Genomic DNA, 19613 nt, shown 5'->3' with positions numbered 1-19613 from the left:
GTCAAAAACACCTGGAAGGCCAAACATTTCAACTCCTGGTCTTCTGGGTCCAGGTTTCTGTTTCCAACAGAGACCCCCCCCCCCAGGTGCTTCCAGGAGGCCCACAAGTATGACATAAAGATAGAACATCTTTGTCCCCAGCATCTGGTATTCAATGGTCTAGTCTAGTGCCTCTGAACTTGGAACTTAGGTCTATCAATCAGCTATTAACTATGATACTATCCACAAAACAATGGCGGGTTACAAACCGCCATATAGTACACGACGAGCGCGTACTAGGGTTAGGAAGGGGCGGTACTTCCACACACCCCTAACCTTAGTATGCGCTCTGCGCACACAAAATGGTGGCGGCTGTTCCACATGGCCGCCACCATCTTGACATAGCAGACGCGCTGCGTCCGCACGTCACACCCCAGAAATGACGCCGCGAGCACGTGACTAGCACCTCATGGTGTCTCTTCCAGGGCCTGAGAAGGAGCGCGATTTCCGCGCTCCTTCTCTGCAGCGTCCGGGAGCCGCGTGGTTCAAAGGCTGCGGCTCCCAGACGCTGCAAGCAGAGGCGGAGCCAGATCGCCGCTTCTCGGCAGTCTGTAACCCGCCAATATAATTTCATTTGTTGAAAGCCTTCTAAGTTAGTAGCCACTGTCATATTTTGCAGCAATAAATTTTGCAAATTATAATTATATATGGTCTGAATAGTTCACTGTCTTATTGCCCTCACTCCTAGAGTTCCCACTGTAGCTTATCTATGATTAGTTTACTGCTAGGCATATATTGCATCTTAAATAACAGCTCCCACTAGAATTCTTGGGGTCCAGCCAAGAATGCCCAGTTCACATTTCTTAGCACTACTGTGCTAGAGAACACTTCCTTCCCCATACCCACATTAGATCATTAATCTTACAACTACTTTTGCTTTTAGAATGGCATCTCTGTACCTTGATGGGTTTTAGACTTACGTGAGTTTGCTGTTGCAGTAAGAACAGCGGAAGCAGCTAGTATGGTAAACTTGCTGATTGGCAAACAGACGCTCCATTGGGTATACAGTCTTTGTGCATGCAACACAGGTTTCCTTTGCTGGCAACTGGAATTTCTAATAGAAGAAAAATGAGTGATTGGTATCAAGGAGAAACTCATATGCTTTCACACCTTGGTATTATTCCTTCAGTAATCCAGAAAGTCCATCCCAACAGAACCACCCTTTAAAGCTAATATACATCAGGTCTGTTAACTCAAAAGAAAGAATCTCTCCCTCCTTAAAAGCCTTTGTTATAGAATGTCTGAATTTATGAAGATTGCTTACAAAATCCTTCTCTCACCACCCATCAGCACATCATCTCTAGGGATATTTCTGGCTCAAAATAAAACACATAGAGGAAAAAGGCTAATATGCAAACATCACCTCTGACTTAATGTTACCATCTGGACCCATCTTCAATCCCTCTCTTTAGAAGGTCAGTTGTTGGGGGTGCAGGGAAGGAATGCAAGGGGGAGACAAAGAGTAAGATCAATAGAAACTTAGAAGAATGGTGACACATGTACTGTTCATACTGAATTCTACAGTTGCTGTGGCAGATCATCCTCACAATAAAATGGCAGTATATGCATATAAGGAACCTGAACATTGTCTTGGTCATCACATTTTGCATTTCCTCCTGTGCCTTGGGCAAATGTCCTTTTTAGAATTATACATGGACACTCATGTGTTCCTGTGTACTCATCAGCTCAGTTTTAAAAAAGAAGCCCTTTTTAAAAGCACAGAGGTGGAGGGGAACTGCAAGAGAGCAGTTGTCTAAGCCACAGGAACTCCCCCCACTCCCGCCCCACAACCATTGAATACGACTGACAAGGTTATTAGATCTGTCTTCACTCATATGTAAAATATATTTGACAGGTTATTAAATCTGTCTTCACTCCAATGTAAAATGTATTTGACAGTATGTCACAATTTAAGGGTCAAAACAAGCACAAGTAATAAGGGAGGCTTTTCATATTTAGGCGCTCTAACTTAAGAAGGCACATGGACATACTTAAGCTGTTCTGGGCATATACTCTACTTTCAAAGTAGGAGCTAATAAATAAATGCTTTTCATAAAAATGTATTGACACTGAAAGTGCTTCCAAGCCTGCAACTTGTGCGTTAAAAAGGCAGCAGGTGCTGTATGCAGTTCCATAAAACAAACCCTGTATATTGTGATTGGCAACTAGAAGGTGTGGACCAAAGGTAAGGAAATATTAAATTACAGTGATAAAATAAATGGATTTATTATTCTGCCAGGTGGATTTCATGCCAAGGTAGCCTAAGCAATGACCTGTGTCTCTCTAGACACAGAGAAATACTTTCCTTCAAATCAAACATGAAGAGGAAGCAAAATTCTACAAACTATGGCCCCCAATGACCATATTATTTTATGTTGATAGCCAGTGGAGTCCAAATGTTATGGCTAATTTAAGCAGTAGGAAAAATGGGGCCCCTTTACTGACAGGCAGAATCCAAGCTATAAACTTGCTTGGATGTCAAAGACTGGATTTTCCCAATCTCATCATGGCATCAAACATTTGCAGTGTATGACATGGGCTGCAGTAACATACATTTCCCATCCAACTTACATGCATATATGCAGAAGGGCTTTGGTGTGTGCAGATATATTTTCCTTTCCAGGCACGCTAAGAATAGCAACTACAGAAGGGTGGTCCGGTTAATAAAAAGAGGAGAACAGGCAAGAAAGCTGAGAGTTGAGCTCACATTAAAAGGGAGGCAGAAGGCAGGAGTAGAGATTAGGAACCAGGAGCAGGAAATAGAAGCTGGAAAAGACAAATGGCTATTTATAAACATGTATCTGGGTTGGTATGAAAGCACACTAACAAGCGCCATGGGTGAAAAGTATGTTACTTTTATACTGCCCGATGAAAACAAATTGAACTGACAATTAAGTTTGTAAGATCTATGAGAAATGTGTCTCCTACAATGGTTTTACTCATCATCATCATCATCTACAGCATTTGTTATAGAAAAAGCTCTATAAATCTGAACTACACATTTTTTAGTTTTGGACTTTTATTCAAAAATTGGTAAAAGGAAAATATTTGTAGGTTATATAGTATATTAGTGGTAGAATTGAAAACACACACCACCTGTAACTGAAGAAGCCACTATAATTTCCCCCCCAATACTCTAATGGAAAACCATAAACCTTTCTTCCCCTACATCTCTCACCAATTTACCTAAGAACAGGTTTTGTTGTTGTTGTTGTTGTTGTTGTTGTTGTTGTTGTGTGTCTTCAAGTCATTTCCAATTTATGGTAACCCTAAGGCAAACTTATCACAGGGATTTCTTGATAAGATTTGTCCAGAGGGGGTTTGCCTTTACCTTCCTCTGAGAGAGTCTGACATGCCCAAAGTCACACAGTGGGATTCCATGGCTGAGTGGGGATTCAAACCCTGATCTCCAGAGTTGTAGTCCATCATTCCAACTACAACATCATGCTGGCTCTCAAGAACAGATGTAGTAGAATTAAAATCCTATATTTGGAATAATTAATATCTGAAGGGAACAGAAATTAGCACTAGCCTCTATCCACAAATTATTACAACTGCAAGTGTAAAAATAAGTTTTGGACACCCTGTATATCCTGTGGATTTTAGAGTTATAAGAAGGTTGTTGTGTGCCTTCAAGTCATTTCCGACTTATGACGAACTTATGGCAAACCTATCACAGGGTTTTCTTGGCATGATTTCTTCAGAGGAGGTTTGCCTTTGCCTTCCACTGAGGTTGAAAGACTGTGACTTGCCTAAGGTCACCCAAAGTGTTTCCATGACCGAGCTGGGAATCAAACGCTGGTTTCCAGAGTCCTAGTCCAACATTCAAACCAACACAGCATGCTGACTAGTTAGTGATTATGTTTAAATGAGACGATGTACAAATATATGGATGGCACAATTTCTAGGAGAATCAGAAAAATTTCTTGAGGATGTTAAAGCTAATCTCGTTTCAATGCCAAAAGCCTGCTCCTTAAAAGTGATAGGTATGGATACATCAGATTGTCACTATAATAATGCATAATGTCAAAAGGTAATAGATTTTAAGTATTATTAACAATAAAAGGAAATAATTACTGTCACTGATATATGCAGTCTTGATTAATTTAAATCCCCTTAGTGGGAAGTTCAGGCAAAACTGGGAAAGTGACTTCTACTAATGACATTTTGTCTTTTATATATGGGACACAAAACTTCATTAATACTGCAGTTATAGGAACATTTCAAAATTGTATACATCAGTGGTACTTTTGACCAGAAATGATTATGAAAATATACAAATAATGTGGCTGAGGTCCCAAGTTGCTCCCCCTAGCAGAAAGATCCTCTATGATTTTCCATCCCTGGATTCTTCCAGCAGCAGGATATTAGAGTAAACGAATAAAGAAGCTTCCCACCCAGCTTCACAAGTAGCATCCTCTGCTGGGTCTTGAACTCATCTTTGAATGGAAGGCTTCTTTCAGTTCAGAAGCCTTGATAGCAGTGCCATACAGGTGTAACACAAACCATGATACACCACTACACTGACAATCCCACAAACACGGGAAGATTTGGGGCTTGTTTTGGGGGCTTGTAGACTCTCCTCCTCCACTGTCTTGTCCTACATGCTGGAAGGACTTAGCCAGGATTCTTGTCTTAGCATACATAATGTACATTAAAATAAAACTCTAATTTGTTAAATGAGACAGCTAAGCAATCCAGTATTTACAGTTAGCTATACAATCCAGTGTGTGTTGGCTTGTTTAGCTACTGACTGATTTGTAACAATTTTTTTACCACGAACCATGAAAACTGCATTGTAGGCATGTCTTCTGCACAGGTATACAGGAGAATGGAAGGGGAGTGGGGAGCACACCAGCTCAGTCTTCACTCTGATTCACTGATGCTCATCTACACAGTGCTACATCCTGGTTTAGCATTATTTGCAAACCAGGCCAATAAGCTGTCAGTCCTTTTCCCACAGATAGTACAATTAACTGATCTGTCGTTTAAAATATTAATTGATACCTGTATACTTCTGACACCCAGAATGCTTAATACTTATGTATATGGAGATTTATGAAGACACTTTCTTTATGAGACTGGCTTTATAAAATATGGAGATTTGTAGTTATGGAAAAATATAACAACAGTTGTCTACAGTAAAATGACAAGTACAGATACAAACATTCCAGGTACTGAGTATTATAACACAAGGTATTGTATATACTCATGTGTAAGTCTAAGCATTTTAGTCAAAATTTGACCCAAAAACCTGGGTTGACTTATCCATGGATCAGTATAAATGTTCTACTTTAAAGCTTATTTTAAAAAATGAACCAACCCAAGTGAAAAGTAACAGTAATCTGTCCTGGAAGCACTGACGCCACTCTACTGTCTCATCCATCCGGCCTTTAGTGTGAGCACAAACAGTTATTCTTGTTGGAATTTTCTATGTTCTTTGGTATTGTTTTCCTTTGCTTCATCCTTTATACCCTTTGCTACATTCCCCTAGGACAGGTCTTGCCCTCGATTTATCCAGCAGTCATATCAAAATCCATAATTTTGACACCAAAACCTGTACTCAATTTATGCATGAAGTTCACTTATAGTAGAGTATATACAGTAGTTTATTATATATTTCAGTATATATAGTTCTTTTATATGACATAATAGTGCTCTTAAGGATTTGTGTATTTTTAGAAATGCATGAGAAATTTGTTTGGTCCAACTCCTAAAGTAAACTCACCTGATCTGCAACTCTTAGTGCAGAACAGAATGCAGTTCTGTTTCAGAAACTGTACTTGAACTGATTTTACAAAACGGTTTTCAGGACTACCTATTGTAAGTTTTTACTTTTTCATTTTATATTATTCCAAGCAGCTAGGAAGCCTGGCTGCTGGTGCACCTGCTTACATGCACATCCTAAATGAGGGTGCAGATGCTCCAGGAGAAATGGGACATTGTACAAGGTAAAAAGGGGGGGAAATATGGCTGCCATTGTGGCCCCATGTTGAATAAGTCTGCCAGCAGGTGTGGCAGCAGAATCATCATCACCAGGGATTTCTAACAGTTTGAGTGGTCATAATTTCAGACAGACACACACAGACACTTAAGAGGCAGTGCAGATCACCTCATAAATACTGAAAATCGCATGTCCAAATGATGCTACTATATGACTTTTTTAAAAAGCGCCTCCTAGCAGGAGTTTTCAGTTTATAAATTATATACAAATTTACAGAAAACCATTATACAATACAGTGGACCCTTGTCATACGCTGGGGTTTGGTTCCAAGATCCCCCGTGTATAAGAAAATCTGTGAATGCTCAAGTTCCATTAAATATAATGACATAGCTAAATGGTGTCCCTTATAAAAATGGAAAATCAAGATTTGATATTTGAAATTTATACTTTTTTTTGAACATTTTCAAGCCATGGATGCTTAAATCCACGTATAAAAAATCTGTGTATAAGAAGGGCTGACTGTATGTATATATTGCCTTCCCTGGAATCTCTATATATTTCAGACTCACAATTTAAGAATTTACTAAGCATGGAGGAAGTTAACTACAAACAATATGCAAAGGCAGAGTCAGAAGATACATATATTAACCAAACAATACTTCAGATTAGCTTTCATTTGTATTGCCCATTGCTACAACAGATAGTCACAGTACCTTCACTGCTTTAGGAGGAGAAGTCTCCATCTGGCTGGATGCTCTAGAATCAGGGCTTTGTTGTTTGGCATAGAAAGACCTCGAGACTTCAACTTCTTTTTGGAAGTTAAATCCAACTTAAAACAAAGAAGTAGTCTTATGAGTCATTTAAATTGCAAATGTTCATTTCACATCCTGGATTAAGATATAATTAAATCACTGGATTCAATGCAGGATGGCTTTCAGATGAAAAATATCTAAGCATTTGATTGTGATTTCCTGCATGGCAGGGGGTTGGACTGGATGGCCCTTGTGGTCTCTTCCAACTCTACGATTCTATGATTCTATGATTACGAATGGGACAGTGCTGGCTACTTCAAATGCAATATTTTTGTTTCCATAAATAAAACTTTCCTTCTTTAGGTTAAACCAGAGCTTAATGGGCTTCAAATATCCAGTCAGAAAGGAAAACAATTCTTTTTGTGCTGAACAGCTGAAAACAAAAATGTTGACAAGCAGTGGAAGATGGAGTGCATTAAAAAGTTAGAAGTAACATCTACATCTGGAAACTTCCCATGCAATTCTGTACTGTAAATTAGAACACCACCTTTCCTGTCTCCATAACAGAGTAGTTCAGAATGCTGTTAAGAGGCATTAAAAATAAGGGGAAACTGACACACAGTGAAGCTAGAGAAAATGGCAATGCCTACCCACAGTTTTTAAAGTTATGTTATTCAAGATCATTTAATTTTGATTTCAACCTGCTTTCTAGTCAGAGGCAAGCAAAAACAAGCCATGACTTACAAAGTGGGCTGGCTTTAAACAAACTACATTATTTAATAATTTGGGGTTTGGGCACCTTGACAAACTGTGATTATTTAAAAAAATGAAGGAAAACCTTCTGAGCTCCTTGCAACCATGCTGGAGGAAGAAAGGAGAAAGCATGTGTTTGTTTGTTTGTTTGTTTGTTTGTTTAGAACCTATATGAAATTAGGATGAGACTAAGCTCAGTCCTGTCATGATAAACTGTAGTTTAACATGACAGGACTGATCTTAGACTCATTCTAGATGGTTTATCATTATTAATGGATATTATCATAATGACACTGTCCATTAATCACTATATCATGATAAACTATGGTTTATCATGATGTTCAAACACAACCAGCATTTAACTTCATAACATCAAATCACATTAACATTCTATTTTGGAGACATACTAAGAAATCACAGTATGTCAGACAGTAAAGTTACCCGTGTATAAATTTATTCAGTTATTCAATCAATTATTTTGTATTAATTCAAATTCATTGGCTGATATTAAATATTTGTACCATAAACCTTTCCTTGTTTTCATATCTGCACATTCACACTATAACACACTTTCTTTATGTATACACAGACCCTCAGCCATATGAAGCTCCCCAAAACATCAACACATGCAGGTATAAAAAAACACAACAGAATGAATCAGCTGCCCCTAGACTGTGGAATGACCTGCCAGAAGAGATGCGATAGCTGAATACATTGCCCAAATTTAAAACAGCATTAAAGACAAGTGTTTTCCAGCTTGCCTATCCAGTTGATTTTTAAATTGTGAATGTTAGATGATGAATTTTAAAATGTGGATTGTTTTACTATGTATGTATCTTATTTGTTCTTTTAAACTGATCTGTGTTTTTAACTGATGTTGTGTATTTGTTAAACTGGTGTTGTTTCCTGCCTCAATCCATGGGGAGAGATAGGCAATAAATAAATAATATTAACATACTAGCAATCGCTAGCTATACCACTTATCTGTGCACTTAAGTACTCCTTAAGCAGTTTACAATGTGTAAGCTAACTGCCCCAAACAAGATAGGTACTTATTTTAGCGACCTAGGAAAGATGCAAGGCTGAATGGACTTTGGAGCCCTGCCTTGGATCGAACTCTCAACCTTGTGGGTTTGAGAGGCTGTGGTGCCAGCATTTAACCACTGTGCCACCAGGGCTCCAACTAGAAAAAATTATTAAGAATCAGCTTAAATTAGTGACTTCACTGGGAAGATAGATCCTACCTCCAGATTCTGTGGAAAACAGAATAGCTACGTATTTAAACTCAAGCACCAAAAACTATGTGACATGAACATCCATTCATCTCTGATGGGAAGCAGAGTGAAATTAAGAACTTACCATTGCCATCTTCACAAATACTGGCATTCAGATTGTCTCCTATGAAAATCTGCAGGGAAAACAGATTTTGTCAACCTCCCATTACACAAATGTTTAGACAACTGGACCTGCCTCCTTAACACTCAATTTGTGTATAAGCTTATATATAAAAATACATGTTCAGGTAAGGAACAATCACAACAAGCCAACACATTGTGTGATGCAGAAGGCAGACTGGAAATCAAGACACCAGCACATTAGAGTGATAGCTCTGCACTACTAGGCATTTTTAGATTAATTCTGCTCTTCAGTTAGGCTGAGGTAGCAGGCCAAATTATTTTTCCACTTAAGGTTCTAACTTTAGTTATCTGGCCAAAATATCTTACCACTGCTAGTGCATATTACAGCAGTGCTGCTGGGCACAATTCAGATTCTAGGTGGCTCAGCACCTATTCATAATCCTTCAAAATATATCATAACAAGTGTCTAGAAACAGCATCAGGGATGGGCTAGGTGTGAGCCACATGCAGCCTCCTAGTGTCCTCCTGCAAGCCTCTCCACCATTCACTCGCACAATGACAGATCAAACTCTCAGAAATCTTAAGAGGGGTGATTTGCCATTTAAAGGTGTTTTTGTCCCTTGACCTGTCTAAAGGCAAGGGAAAAAACTTTTAAAAATATAAATTGGAGGTCCTTTTTCTGGCCTTAGATATGGGATAGGGATAATCTTTCTTCTTCTTTGAATGGATTTTTCTTGTTTGGGTAGTCTCTTGGACCTTAGGTCTTTGAATATGAGTAAAGGACATTTGCCTGTTTGCTTGTTTTAAAGTCCTGCTTTCCTAAATGCCGAAATAGTTATGATTTAGCCCATAGAGAGGATGTAAAATAGTGGATGATGCTTGCCTCAGTACAATTTTAATATGAACAGGTGTTGCTCTCAGAATACTGTGTCACTAAGAAGGCTGGAGATAGGCACAATGTACATGCTTTTGAGCTGCACAAAAGTCTTCATTTAATGAGGCTGAAAATTCATTTGATCTCATATAGAGACTGAGATAAAATTGCTTGTACTAACTCAGGGTTTAATCAAGATAGCTGATTGGAATTGTACTCAATTTATTCATAGATCCACACATGCACACACCCTCAGATGATGGCATCTGGTTGGATTATGTATGACTACAGCTGCTGCTACTGGGGGGACTGTCAGTGTGCAAGGCCATCCCAACACATGTAATGACAGAACTCTATCAGCTAGTTTTAACCATCTGCTACCTCAGAAGGTTAACTGTACAAATACATCCCCAGATTGCTGCTAGAATAATCCTGTCTTTCTATTTACTATTCAGTTCAGTTTTTCTACTTTTTATCTTGGAGGTTTCCAAATGAGTGGGAAACACTAGCTTGAAAACTCTCTGAGTCCTTCATGAGGGTAAGGCTCATCACTCAATAGATGCTACTATGATAGGACAGCATATTCACCTTCAACCTGGTGCCCTCCAGGTCTGTTAGTTAATAGATCTGCCATCAACCTCAACTAGTATGATTAATGACTGTGCCAACTGAACAGTAAGAGAGGGACTGTAGTACAAGAGATCTGGAGACCACCAGGTTGGGCAAGCATAATCTGATCTATTTGCAATCTCCAAAGGACTAGGCCTTCAGTTCTTGACCACCCTTCATTCAGTAGTTGTTTGTATGTATGTGCCTTCAGGTTGCCTGTCAACTTAGGGTAACCCTATGAATTTCATAGGGGTTTCTTAGGCAAGGAATCCTCAGAGGCGATTTTGCCAGATCCTTCTTCTGAAATATAGCCTACAGCATCTGGTGTCCGTTGGTGGTCATCCCTCCAAGTACTAACCAGGGCTAATCCTGCTTAGCTTCTAAGATCAGGCAGGATCTGGTGCCTTTAGAATGTTTAGCCTTTCATTCAATGGTAGCCTCTCTCAAAGAAGGGTTGTTATTGCTGTTTTAAGTGTAAGTTTGTGTCCATAAATGAAACAGGCCCTGATTCAGAATACAAGAGTGCTATTTTCTCTTCTGTGATGCCTGCTCTATTAAATAACAGACAGCTTAAGGCTGCTCACACTAAGGAATTAATAGATCATAATAAGCTTAAGAGCAGCATCTTGCTAATTTACCTTAGAAGCCCCATTCCAAGCAACTGAACTGTGCAAATTAGGAAGCACATAAGCGGGGGATAACACACTGCTCATTTGCCTCATTTTGAGGGAACAGATCTCTGCAAGCATTCCACAACACATTCTACAGCATTGGAGAGCTCATGGAGAGGGGCATTCATGTCACAGCCCTCACTGTGATGTGAAAGGTGCAAAGGAACAGTGCTTTCAGCATGCAAATTGAAGGATGTGCAAATTAACTACACAATTACACAGGTTTATTCACCATTTCTACCTATATCTCCTATATTCACCTAGGATAGCTAGCCTGGATGTATGAATTTTTTAAAAGACAAGCACTGATTGATTCTTTCCCCAGCCTCTAGCCCCATTCTATCCAAGTTTTTCTTGCATGTGCTCCTCATGCAGTTCAAGCAAATGCTTAGTCACCATAGGAAAGAAAGCCACAAGAATGCCTATAAACTGAAAAGTTATTCACTCTTTCAAATCAGCAGGAAGAGGCCTTTTATTCAAACCTTCCATATAGCTGTAGGAAAAGGGAACAAAGAAGGGAATTAGAGTTCATTCCTGCTTGCTTTGAAATAAGCTCACCTTCAGAACAGTTCCCTGGGAGGGCAGTTATCTGCCCAAGAAGGATGAGCAAACAACTGATACTGTTGCAGAACCTGGGCATTTGGTGGTGGTGCTGATGGAAGTCCTAAACATACATGCTCCCCTATGTTTGATCATCAAGGATGCATGAGGAATTGATTTCACCACTCAGGTTAAGTAACACAACCAGGCTTCAATTTCCAGATTACACTGAAAGCAGGGACAAAGTTGTAGGTGAGGAAAAGAGATTTTGCAGGACTAGGGAGCTCTGCTGTGGGAATCTCTGCTATTTAGTATAGATATTGATATTTAAATGTGACAGCAGAGTCTCTCTCTCTCTCTCTCTCTCTCTCTCTCTCTCTCATTTGCACACATACTACAAGTGATAAATATAGAAAAGATTGGGTGTCTGGAGATCTTTTGAGGAATACAAACATAAATGAGAGGGACCCACATAACATCGAGAACTATACAGATACTTAGACCCACAGGCTGCAGTCTTGAACACAGCCAGACAACTTAAATCCCATTAGCTTCAGTAGGTTAACCCATTAACAGAATTGCAACCGGAGTGTGCTGTTCACAGTATGAACAAGATAAAGAACAGGATGCTTCTCAGCTTTGCCTGCCTCTGGCCATTCTGAACAAAGGAATTTCTCTAGTCTTTTGCATTTGCTTTGAATTTTCCAGCTGAGGATATCCAGTTTCATCAAATATTTTGCTACAGAATAGTCTCTACTTCCAGATTAACAAAGGTGGCAGAGAGTAAGAAGAGAAAAAGTGTGAAGTATTGGTTTCAGTGATTTGCCCAAAGTAGAGAAAAGACACAAATGTTTCTTGTTCAAAGAAGATCTCATTACATGTGAACACTGTGCAATGGACAATGCTCATTTTCCCATTTTCCCAACGCTAAGTAAAGTTTACCCAGGAAAAGCTCCTTCCTTAGTAAATGGAACATGTCCCAAGGAAACCTACAGAAAGGAGTAAGAGTTCACAATCATCTGCTGGGAAAAAAAATGCTTGAGCATTTTTTTGCATCAGGATATTCAAGTCCTAAATAGGATGCTACTCAAAACTAACTTAGCTACCACATTCTAAATTTAATTACTTTTTGATGCTCAAGCCTGGGGAAAATGTAAGAGCCCTGGTAAAAATGCTTTAAACATACATTTTGCTTTCCACAGTATTATAATGAGAACCTTAACACAGCCTGAAACAAATTTTCATCAGTAGATACAATTCAGTTTCCAGATGCTGTGGTTTTATAGCACTCTGGGTGTGCCTCTTCAAGCAGCTCCAAGTGAAGTTGTTTTGATCTTCAGCCAATATGACCATCTCTTACCTTCTCCCCATCCTGCTGGGGAAACAAATCTTCAGAGCATGGTGGCAAGTTCTCCTTCTGTTCATAATTGTAGCTCTTGTCTTCGCTTTCACTGGCTTGAATCTCATTCTACAGAATGACAAAGCACTCAAGCATTTGTGTTTTTCATTCCTTAAAGTAAGGGATTCTTCAGTCTTTTTGAGAAAACTGTATCAACAGATTTCTGTATTAATGTAAAACTTAGCATTTAAGATGGAAGGAATATATTGTACAAGATGAATATACTTTTCATACCACACCAGATCCATAATCAGAAATCACTGGACAAGATCCAGTGGTGGACCTCTACTGGATCCCACTGTTTTTGCAGCAATTGGCCATTCCACCTCTTCTGCCTGCAGCCACCCAGGAGCCCCCCAAAAAAACTGCTTTGGAAGGGCCAGTAAATATTTCAGTTGTGAAAGCTGCAGGGGGAATGGTAGAAGAAGGAATCCCCAAGTCTTCTGGCACCAAACAGTAAAGTACACTGGTGGAACTTAACCACTGTCTGTCATGGTTGTTACAACTATTTTTATATCACTTTTCAATCATGTCCAAGGTAGTTTACAAAAGAAGAAAGTAATTAAAACCCCTAAAAACAATGAAGAAAAACCTACACTGAAACAACAAGCAGGATTAATAATACATCTAAAGTGCTAAAGAGATCTTTGCTTGGCACTGAAAAGGTCAGTAAGGTATGTACCAGGTAAATGACTCCCTAGGGTCAGATGCCAGGATGGCACCACCAAAAAGACGCTCTTAGTGGTTACAACCTGCCTCTCCTCAAGCAAAAAGTGCATCTGCAGAAGAACCTCAACCAGTTCCCTTAATGCATTTGCGTTTCCTTAAAAAATTGTTCTTAGAGCTTACACTGATTTTTTTTCCAAAAGAAATGCCATAACTTTCTTTTTAGTGCAATGCTGTTACTAGCTACTACTTAATGCATGCAGTAGTGTATATCCCCTACTCATGCTATACCTACAACCCATTAAAACTACCTCACCCATAGTGTCTTATTTCATATCATCTGAAGCACTTAAGTCTCCAGAGCTGTAACTGACTCTGCACAGCAACTGTTACTAATAGCCTTCCCAGAACAGAAGGAACTCTGACCCAAGCCAGCTGTTCACAAGACTTTATCACAAATTAGCACAGTAGCCACTAAATGAGCATGCATCCCTTTAGCTGGAAACATCGATGTTCCCCTACCCCACCTCCAACACTTTCATTCTTTTCACAAGAGTCTCATATATCACAAGGGAGCCTGTTTAAGATATAACACTTCAGTGTACTGTTAATACAGATTCAGTTCTTATATGCCTTCAAACTGTATCCAAACTGGCAGTCCTATCACTGGGTTTGCCTTTGCCTTTCTCTGAAGGCTGGGAGAATATAAATTGACCAAGGTCACCCAGAAGGTTTCCATGGCCGGGTGAGGATTCAAATCCTGGTCTCCCAGAGTCTTAGCCCAACATTAAATCACTGTGCCACACTGGCTCTCACAGATTCAGTAGGGAGAGTTTTTTTTTTTTTAATCATGTCATATTTAATGGCATTGTGCATTACTCTTTTTTAAAAGGCTCATGGCCCAATGTTGCCTAATATTTTAGTTGAGTAGCACACAAAAAACTCATCCTGTTGGTGTTCCCCTTCCCCACCAGAACAGGCACTCCCTCTTATGTGCTAATGTTACTGCAATCCTAAATGTTTAAACCTGTCTCATGAGCAAAGCTTAGCATTAACAAGAAGACCAACCTGACTGGAAGAGAGCTTCAAAACTTCCAGGATTTTTGGCTATACCCCTCAGAATCCCCTAAGAATTGAAAGTCATAGCTCCAAGCTCTGACCTAGAATGCCATGGGAATTGTGGGCCAAACAGCCTCAGACAAACTGTGGCCAAACAGCCTCAGACAGATGATATGTCAAGTACAGGTTGAGTCTCTCTTATCCAAAATGCTTGGGACCAGGAGTATTTTGGATTTTTTTCAGATTCTGGAATATTTGCATATATATAATGAGATGTCGTGGAAAATGGGAACCAAGTCTAAATATAAAATTTTATGTTTCATATACACCTCATACACATAGCCTGAAGTTAATTTAATACACAATTTTAAAATAATTTTGTATGTGAAAATAAGTTTGCGTACTGACTCATGAGAAAGCAAGGATGTCACTATCTCAGTCACCATGTGGACAATTTTGGACTTTTTAAAATTTCCAGATAAGGGACACTCAACCTGTATCACCAAACCTCCACTCCAAAATCACCCATCCACAAAGCTCCTTTGCCTTGGAAGTAGGGCTCTCAAGTTCTATTACAAACATCTCTGTGAGACAAGTGCTTGTCAAGGAAGCTTCTGAATTGGGGTACTTGGGCTCTTTGGCCAGTTCTGAAAGACTTTGCAGGCTCTTGTGGTAAGTGGCTAATTCATTCCCTAGAAGCCAGCAAACGATTGGTAGCTATCAGTTTGAGAAAGCAAGCCAGAAAACTGAATACAGTGGCAAGGAAAGCTAAGTTTCAAAAGTAGGAGAATAAAAATAAGATAGCCATTAGCAGTTAAGGAGATTTGTTAAACTAGTGGCAATTATCCATGCCATTAAAATCCTTTCAATTATATTGAACTAGAGCGTGCAAGAATTACAGTGCTGCACATGACAAGAAGAAATCCTTGCATTAGAGAGGTGAACATTCATTCTACTAGCAAGGTGCAATTTGATGGTAGCTATGAGGAGTGTAAGCGTTTTCACAGAGCAGAGGAGGTGGAAGGTTAGATTGTCTTCCCTATTGTTTATGCAATATGACTGTACTATGGCACTGTACAGACCAGTGCTTTGTGCCAGCCCGCACATGTACTAGTGTTGCCTCAGGGTGTCCTTTCCAGATGCCCCGCAACCCTAGTACATTGTAATGGCACCACCTATTCTACATGGGCACCGCCATTATGATGTCACGGCCGCGCCGCCTCCAAATGGGGCAGCGCAGCCATGACGTCTTGCCATCCTTTCTGCAGCGCTGGAAGGAGCTCCATTTTGGAGCTCCTTCCTGGGTTTGTGTCGCTGGCGCACCCTTTACACCGCTGCACCAGCAACACAAAGGAGAAAGGGGCCGAGTGGCCCCTTTCTCCCTTTCCCCACCACTGTCGGGTGTCCTTCGGGCATGAAGCCCCAAGGACACCCCTTTCCAGGCCGCGGGGAAGTGGCCTTTTGCTGCTTCCCCGCGGCCTGGAAAAGTGACGGATCAGGGCCTCTGGGCTGCCGCTGTGGCAGCTGAGGCCCGATCCGTCGGGGAAAGGGGCGGGTACAGGCTGCCCCAAAGGGGCGGTCTGTACACCGCCTATGTCAGGCTGCCTGGAGGGGCACTGCCCAGATTATTTTCAGGACCATAGAATTCTTCAAGAAGTACCCATCCAGAGAAGTCTGCCTACTGCATCTCTGTATGATTTGTTACTGCAATCTATCTCCATTCTCTGCACAGAAAGCAAATGGACCATTCAGTCACTTTTCACATTGAGAGAAGCAGCAGATTCTTCTGCTTGTGCAAGAGGTGACCGCCTGTTGTATCTCTGCCCAAATCACAGTTTCGCCCTAAGTCCTTCTGATCAAAGTGACAAGTCAACCAGGGATGGATACCTCTAACCAAGGGGCATTTTCACACTGGCACATTCTTTTTTAATACAAGCAGTGAAGAATCCCTCAAATTTCAGCTCTGGAAAAGCAAACTCTACCTTGCTGCTGTGTGCCTTCAAGTCGTTTCCGACTTATTGCAACCCTAAGGCAAACCTATTATGGGCTTTTCTTTGCAAGTTTCTTCAGAGCGGGTTTGCTATTGCCATCTTCTGAGGCTGAGAGAGTGTGACTTGCCTAAGCTCACCCTGGGGGTTTACATGGCTGAGTCAGCATTCAAACTCTGGTCTCCAGAGTCATAGTCCAATGCTCAAACCACTACACCACACTGGCTCCTTAACTATTATGAATGTGGAGGATATGGAGTACCACCTGAAATCATTAGTTCAGAACAAGAAGGTGCTATACTTATTTACTGATGTGCATTTCAAGTTGCTTTTAATCCAATTACATTTTAATATAACAATGTGTTTAATTGTGTTTTCATGTTACAACTTAACATTTTATTTGTGTTTTTTTCATTTTCATTTTTTAAAAAATCTTCCTATTAGCTGCACTGAGTCCTGGTTTTGGCAGAGAACTGGAATATAAATAAATGAACATACATATTTTTCACTCATCACAGTGAGAAAATGGGATCTCTGATATGTCTTTTCTTGGAGAACCATTTGTTCTAACATAGGATAATATCACAGGGGAGGCTTACAGTGAGTAAACCGCCATGAAATCGTCCGAAATCGTGAAAAAAGTATGATCGGGGTTCACACCCCTGCGTGCTTCTCCCATCAGTAAATTATCATGGAGGCATTGGTGCTTGCTCGTCCCATGAGTAAAGCGTCATTGGAGCTACCATTTGGCAATAATGGAAGATTCCATTATTGCCAAATGGTGGCTCCAAGGATGCTTTGCTCACAGGACAACGGAGCATCGACACCTTCATGATGATTTACTGACAAGAGAAGCGCATGGGGGTGTGAACCCCAATTGCACTTTTCATGGCGATTTACTCACTGTAAGCCTCCTCTGTGATAGTGTCCATAGTCATAGGAAGCCTGCAATGCTCCAAAAGCTGGTCCCTGGCCAGTGCTCATGCTACCTTGGCTGAACTGGAGTCTCAACATCTGGAGACATCAGGTTCCCCAACCCTCCTCTATTATCACAACTGCCAGCATTTCCTCTCCTGTTCAAATATTTAGCTAACAAGAATACATCAGAGACAGATGTCGGTATGAATAAACCATATTACTATAGAAAATGGAGGAAGATACCAGATAGGAAAGAAGAGTGAGAAAGTTGGTTGCATACAAAGCCCATGGAGAATAAACATGGAAAAGTGGAGAGAAAGAATTCAGCAAAACTTTGGGCAAGTCACATAACCTTTTTGTTCCACAATTTTCCCCCTTGCTCCCAGCAGGTTAACAAAGTCTGATATCATACTGCATGCAGATATCCCCAGAGGCAGAAAGCCAGGCAAGATGCAGAAGAACAGGAAGGGAGCATTCCAAGAGCAGCGCAGGGGGAAGAGATCTGAAAATTGTACCAGGGGTTTGAAAAGAAAAACGTACATTGCAGAAAACATGTTTTCAAATCACTACCACCAGCAGCCCTCAAGCCTCTGAGGATACTACTTCCTTCCAAACATAATCAGAGCAGTAATCACCAGAATGGTCTTCTCAAGGAGAACACTGGTGAGAAAACAGTAGCCGTTTAATGGACAGGGAACCTACCATGTGACTGCCCTGCTTGGACACAGCTGCTTGGTACTTAGCAAGCCTGTCCTTAACTGATGTTTCTGACAAGCGAGGTATCTCCTGATTTTTCTTGCCCTCTGGTTTCTCTGGGCTGGATGTTGGCGAGGTGGAGAGCAGGTGACCTGAAATAAAGTATGAAGTTTAAAATTACCAGTGCTGATTGCAGAGGACTGAAAAACCAAATATTGGGACAGAGAAAAGGAAAGACATTTTGAATAGGAAGGGCTGCAAAGGGAGCATCAAGGGCATGTTCTCATCACACTAATTAAGGCAGAATACCGTATATACTCGACTATAAATCAACCTCATGTATAAGTCAAGGGTAGGTTCTAGGGTCAAAATGATGGATTTTGAGATGACCTGTGGATAAGTCGAGGGTAAAACTTAGGTGCACATAACAAAGGATCTAAAGGATGAAGCAAAGAAACAATGCCAACAAATTTACAAAATTTCATCAGGCATTTTGCTCACACTAAAGGCTGGATGGATAAGAGAGTAAAGGAGGGTCAGTGCATCCAGGACAGATTACACTCTTGCCTTTTATCAGAGGATGGTTCCTTTTTTAATAAGAGTTATAGTAGAGTACTTACAATGACCCATAGATAAGTCAACGCAGGTTTTTTGGGTCAATTTTTGACTAAAATTTCTAGACTTATACACGAGTATATACAATAATTACACTACAAGAACAAAACAAAATCTATTTTTAATAATTCCAGCGCCTTTGCCTACAAGGCCAAACCAGAGGCATGGCGTCAGACCTGGATCTCAGAAGTGGATCCATAGTTGTCAAGGTAGGAGGATAGCAAAGGTTCTGCATGGGGGAGCGAACCTTTTGCTGATCATATTTATATTCCCAAACTGTTATTTTCTTAAACAGTTTCTCTCCCCAAATTGCTGCAGCTGCTTCTACTCTTGGGGGATAAACAAGGAGTGGGGAGGGAAGTCCCAATTAATTTATCTGTTTGAAAGGCAAAGTACAGGTGACAAAACAATTCTGTCCTCTGTCCGGACTTCAGAACCTGCCATAATTCAAGAAGCTGACAATTTGAAACTCATATCTGCTATGAGCTCACTAAGGGCTAGTCTACACAGTTAAAATATTCCCCATTCCAGTCAATCACAAAGCAATCTGGCTACACATGATTTGCAGGACTTCAGTATTTTTTGATGGGGGAAGGGGGGGATAATTCCTTAAACTCCACAGAAAAAGGCTTTGTAGCTTTTACTGGAGTATCTGCAGAAATGAGCATTATAACTCATGTGGCTGAGTAGTTGCAGATTTGTGCAGGAAAGTAAAGACAATTAACTGCCAAT

At 40.4% G+C, this 19613-nt stretch overlaps 1 protein-coding gene across 4 annotated transcripts in view; it reads right to left on the bottom strand.

Annotated features, from left to right (window-relative positions):
• Window positions 1–19613, bottom strand: part of LIMA1 (LIM domain and actin binding 1) — an 80137-nt gene that overhangs the window by 5246 nt on the left and 55278 nt on the right. For 3 of the 4 annotated variants that reach the window (XM_089478834.1, XM_089478861.1, XM_089478843.1), the window contains 5 exons: window positions 18273–18418; window positions 12901–13008; window positions 8848–8896; window positions 6697–6812; window positions 960–1093 (listed from right to left, as the gene is read on the bottom strand). In XM_089478834.1, the coding sequence (XP_089334960.1) occupies window positions 960–1093; window positions 6697–6812; window positions 8848–8896; window positions 12901–13008; window positions 18273–18418 (553 nt within the window). The remainder of the gene's footprint in view (window positions 1–959; window positions 1094–6696; window positions 6813–8847; window positions 8897–12900; window positions 13009–18272; window positions 18419–19613) is intronic. The other variant, XM_089478851.1, reaches the window with a different exon arrangement.

The sequence above is a fragment of the Sceloporus occidentalis genome, unplaced genomic scaffold, assembly GCF_023333645.1.
Source record: "Sceloporus occidentalis isolate IW3139 unplaced genomic scaffold, rSceOcc1.0.p SCAF_1, whole genome shotgun sequence".
Classification (NCBI taxonomy): domain Eukaryota; kingdom Metazoa; phylum Chordata; class Lepidosauria; order Squamata; family Phrynosomatidae; genus Sceloporus; species Sceloporus occidentalis.
The sequence above is the reverse complement of the archived record's forward strand: the minus strand, read 5'-3'. Positions and strand labels throughout refer to the sequence as shown.